The sequence below is a fragment of the Sinocyclocheilus grahami genome, unplaced genomic scaffold (genome assembly GCF_001515645.1).
Source record: "Sinocyclocheilus grahami isolate Dianchi unplaced genomic scaffold, SAMN03320097.WGS_v1.1 scaffold11332.1, whole genome shotgun sequence".
Classification (NCBI taxonomy): domain Eukaryota; kingdom Metazoa; phylum Chordata; class Actinopteri; order Cypriniformes; family Cyprinidae; genus Sinocyclocheilus; species Sinocyclocheilus grahami.
In genome coordinates, this window is record NW_015513768.1 from 1 (window position 1) to 5405 (window position 5405).

The window sequence follows — 5405 nt, forward strand, 5'->3', positions numbered from 1 at the left end:
ATAGATAGATAGATAGATAGATAGATAGATAGATAGAGATTAAAAAAAAAAGGTAACATACAAAAAGGTAACAAAATTGTTTTACTAAATAATGTATCTAATGGCAGGTTCGCACAGTGATTTAACTTGCCCCATATAGTTACATTTATTATTATTTTTATGTGGGCAATAATAGTGGAAACCTTTAAATGTTTTTTTTCTTTCTTTTGTAGACAAGACTGAAACAGATTTTCGGAAATAAACTTACTCTGACTAGTATTTACGTTAAAAGTGAATAAAAAAATAGTTTTGACGTTAGGCGGAAAGCATGTTGAAAATAAAAGGGTCAGTGTACTTGCGCCGCTGCACTAGTTTGAGCGTAGTAAGCGTATTCACCATCCCTGTCACGCTCGTTTCCCAGCATGCATCGCGAATTTATATAGCCATCTTGTCGGGAGGTGAAATTTTTAGATTTTCTGTTACCGAAGTCTGCGAGTTAGTTGGTTATAAACTTTAATGTCAAACCGTTTTCGTAGTTGTTTTGTTAGTACGCCCGAATCTAGTCGCCGGGTGTCGAGACGTCTTAGGCGGTGTTTCTCAGCGCTCGTTCAGGATGTGTTTGATACTTATATGTAGGAAGCGTTAGAGAAGCGAGAGGCAGCAGGGGGAGTGAACGCAGCCGGGTCTACGACAGGCCTTACCGAGCTCTGATCACCAGCATATGAGGATACATTAATAACCGACATCTCGCACACACCGCTCGCGGAGGTTGTTCTCGTCCGCTGTTCACGCGTCGAAAATGCAACCGGAGAGAAGAGGAAGACGGATAACGCACGACCGTCGCGGAAAACTGTGAAATTTGGGGTCCGGTGCCGCAACAATTTGCTGTTTTGTGAAGTGAGCAGCGTCTTTAAGTTGTCTTGGTGTCATTGAAAGCTGTTAAGCATGTCTAAGATGCCGGCTAAGAAGAAGAGTTGCTTTCAGATCACGAGTGTGACTCAGGCTCAAGTCGCGGCCAACAACGCGACCGACGACGCCGAGAGCCAGGATGACCCGGATGAGTCCCGGACAGAGGACGTGTCCTCCGAGATATTTGACATGTCCAGGGCTGACTATGGGCCTGAGGTATGTGACAGGAGCTCCTCAGAGGAGACTTTGAATAATGTGGGTGAATCAGAGGGGCAGTTGCCCGCTGGCGCCCCTCTGAACGGCGGGTTTAGCCCACGCAACCTGGGTCACCAGGGCATCCAGGCCTCTGGGACTCAAGCGGCGCAAGTCATCAGTTCATCAAGCGCGACGACTGTAACCAGCTGCAGTTCTCGCTTCAGGGTCATTAAGCTTGACCACGGCACCGGAGAGCCTTTCAGGAGGGGCCGGTGGACCTGTATGGAGTATTACGAGAAGGACCCCGAGGGCTCTGTGATGAGCAGGACTGTGGATAGTATAAGGCACACCAATGTGACAGAGCCTGGAGCGGATAGAGACAGTGGGCTCGGGGCCACCGTCGGGTCCGTTATGGCTCAGGTGGCGCTTGATGTAAGTTCCGACGGGTCGTCTTTCACCGGCCCGCCACATAATCTAGAACTGCACATGCATGGGTCACCTGAGTCCTTTAGTAATAAGCCAGTTCCGGGCAGCTCTCATGTCGCTGTCCCTCACGGTCTCCACGATGGAGGACACCCTGGCACCCACCTTCAGAAGTCTCCCAGCATCCCTCCTCCTCAAGTGCAGCCGCTGCTTTATCAACCCCAGCCTATTACGCACCAACTGCAAAGCCAGCCAGCTCTGATATCAACAAGTCAGCCTGATTACGGCCTGCACAACATGCCGATTACAGTCACCCAGACTCTCCCTGGGGTGAGCCTTTCCGTCGGACATGCCTTCAGTCAGGGGTCGTCCCCCCTTCCGACCCCGGCCACAGGAGGGGTGCAAGTCCTGGGTACAGTAGAAATGTCTGGAGTCCCTGGAGGTGTTCCCTTAGGGAGCCAGCCGGTGGCATCTGTCCCAAATCTGGTGCAGCATCCTGCGGTGGGGCTGTTGAGCAGCATCGTCCCTATGGTGTCCATTCAGCAGCAAACGGTGGCACAATACCAGGCCTCAGGAGTAATGCATGGTTTATCGACAACTCCACAAAGCACTCTGAGCTTGCCCGTAGCAGTTGGTGGCATGCTCACTGCTGTGCCAGGATCTGCTACGGTACCCAATACCTCTACACACAGCCATGCATCCCAGTTTCCCCGCAGTGGGGCGGCAGCGGGCACGGGCACCAGCGTCTTCAGTCAGACGGATGAGAGTCAGAGGATGTCTGATGCGTCTGCGCAGGTTCACAGTAAAGACATGGTCAAGCCCTTAATCACAGAAGGCCTGCAGTTTCCCAATCCGGTTGTCAACAGTCTTTTCGGAATACCCATTCCCATTGATGGGGAGGAGGACAGGTGAGGTGCCATTGATGCTATGAATGATTTAAGGGATTTGATTGCCTGAACTTTCACTCTCATGCAGGGTTCCCACGGTCATGGAAGACCTGGCAATATCAAGGAATATTAAAACGGGTTTTCAGGCATAGAAAACTCGTTGAAATGATTGTTTAGTGGATTTTTTTAAGGTACGCTCGATACTTTATTAACTAGAATTTGATCTGTGTGAGTGTCATCCCTATAAAATAAATAAGTTAATTAATTTACCAGTGATCATGATGGAATTTGGTCAAAATGTGTGGGAACCCTGCTGTTCTGTTGTCTTGATTTAGTTTAGTTCCAGACTATTTTTTTTTAAAGCATACACATAGGCTCAGGTAAGATTTCAAGGATTGTTTTTATTAATTGGATATATATTTATATTTAATGGGAGAAGTGTCAGCAAATGTAGATGAACAGAAATGTAGCATGGAGTTTAAATCGTGCTATAAGATTCAATGGCTTAATAGTCATTTACTGCTTCATCGTGGTGATTTTCCACAAAGTGTTCTTTGCATTAATGTGCAGATCTGTGTGCATGCCTGCTGTGGTTGTTTTGTGAGGAATGCAGTGGCATGTGATGAATGTTTGGTTGTTCTCATTAGGGACGTGACATTTCTTGCCATTTCGTTACCAGTCAAATGTTTGGACACACCCACACTTTTTTACTCTTTATTTTTACATTTTAGTATAAGTAAAGCCATTGAAACAATGGAATTATGAGAGTTATTTAATGAACAGAAATGTTAAACACACTAAACCGCATATAATGTGGTTTCCTGCTTTGTTCATTTTCTTAACCAACTTCATGCTATTAAAATAATATGAAATACGAATCCAAAAACCAAATTTAATGTGTGTCCAGACCTTTTGACTGGTGAGGTACCAAGTCTTGTGACGCACTTGTCAGGGTTTCCTCAAAAATTGATTAGTTATGTAGGATTTTTATTTATTGGTAATGAAGTCAGTTATTTAGTTAAATATATACTACTGTTCAAATGTTTGGGGTTTTTAAAATTTTTAATTTTTTTTAATGTTCTTGAATAAGTCTCTTCTGCTCACCAAGGCTGCATTTATTTGATCAAAACACAGTAACAGTAATATTGTGGAATATTACAATTTAAAATAACTGTTTTCTATTTAAAATGTAATTTATTCCTGTGATTTTAAAGCTGAATTTTCAGTATACACAAATGTGTTACTCCAGTCTTCAGTGTCACATGATCCTTCAGAAATCATTCTAATATGCTGATTTGCTGCTCAAGAAACATTTCTTATTATAAGAAAATGTGATACTTTTTTCCCCCTTATTCTTTGATGAATAAAAAGGAAAAAAAAAGATTTGTAACATTGTAAATATCTGTGTCACTTTTGATCAATTTAATGCATCCTTGCTGAAAAATTATTTCTTAAAAAATATATAAAAAGTAAATATTACTAACCCCACATTTTTTGAAAAGTAGTTGTTTTTAATGTGGAGTGCGAATTTTTATTATTTTTTTAAAGATATGGTTATATGTACTGCTATGACAATCTGTCAGAACCCTAAAAACAAGCATGCAAACAAAAATGCTTCTTGTTTGTTTCCGGATGTTACAAGAATGCCAGAAAAGACCGTAACTATAAAATGCTTTCGCAACTGAATAGCGACAGTGCATATCTGGTGACACAGTTTCAGTTGAGAAGTGTCGCTGCTTGGCTTCCTCTTAGATGCTCGATTTTCAGTTCCAGAGTTGCAAGTTGTACACAATATATCAGCTTGTTGCCATGTTCGAGAGGAAATGGTGAACTGTCAAGTGCTTCAGATCACTCTGTGGCTTTAACTTGGTGCTAGTCAAAGTACAGACTGAGCAGGCAGTGGTCGTAAACTCGAGGCCTGGATCTCAGTGCGATTCCGCCTACGTGCCAGATTCAGTCGCCCGGCCCGGGGTGAGACGCTTGTCACTGGTGACACCTTTTGTAGCTGATATGCAAGGGGGGGCTTGTGATAGTGAAGGCCTGTCACATAGCAAACAGTAGACCTTCCCCTATCTTTTACTTCTAGAGATAAGGTTGCTCCACTATGTGGTTAAAACATTTTTTTCCCATAAATGTTTTTCTTTATTGCTCTTTCAAAAGACAGAGACAGCCATCACACCCCATTTATGACTCTAAAGACATAGTTTTCACATTATGCATCTTTATGTATAGGGGCATGAGTGTTCTTGGTCATCTGACAGGCAGTTGTTCAGATAACGTGTTGAGTGATTTCCTCAAGACAGCATTCCTGTTCAGGAATTACTGAAATATGCCATGCATCTGCCTTTGTTCCCCCACAAGTGCCATGAAAGTATTTAAAAATGGTTCACCTAGCAATTGTTGTTGCTTTGTTTATTTTGTTGCACAGTGCAGCTAGATTTATTTGTATATATTGTTTGGTACACCTCATAAATTTTTAATCAGTGCAAGTGTGCATTAATGTCTGTAGCACAGTTAGTTTTTTTCTCATGACTGTTTTTTTTATATATATTTTAATTATATAAATTAATATTAATTTAAATATTGTTTAAGAGTTTAAACATCATTCAGTTTTTTTTTAATCAAAATGAAATATAAATACAAATTGCACTACTGTTCAAACGTTTGTGGTCAATAATTAAAAGAACTTTTATTCAGCAAACAAACATTAAATTGATCAAAAGATTGATTTATAAAAAAACATTTTTTTATATTAGAATGATTTCTGAAGGGTCATGTGACTGAAGACTGGAGTAATGATGTTGAAAATTCAGCTTTGATCACAGAAATAAATGTAAAAAAATGTATTCCCATTATTATGAGATTAATTGCCGCAATACAATGCCACGATTCAGTAATATAACTGTAATACAAATAAAAAAAAGTCGTTTTTTGGTAATGAGAATGGAAGAAAGAAACATACTTAATATCCATTAAAATGTCAAAATGCAAACATCTTAATGTTTCTAACAT

General features: G+C 41.3%; 1 protein-coding gene across 1 annotated transcript; it reads left to right on the top strand.

Moving 5' to 3' along the window:
- Positions 1-924: 924 nt before the first annotated feature.
- On the top strand, positions 925-2418 carry LOC107578649 (TSC22 domain family protein 2-like). Its single transcript, XM_016264587.1, has one exon. The coding sequence runs from the start codon at positions 925-927 to the stop codon at positions 2416-2418; it is 1494 nt and encodes a 497-aa protein (XP_016120073.1).
- Positions 2419-5405: the final 2987 nt, after the last annotated feature.

What these genes read in the sequence shown, in the direction of transcription:
- LOC107578649 (XM_016264587.1), top strand. Translation starts at nt 925, where the DNA reads ATGTCTAAGATGCCGGCTAAGAAGAAGAGTTGCTTTCAGATCACGAGT.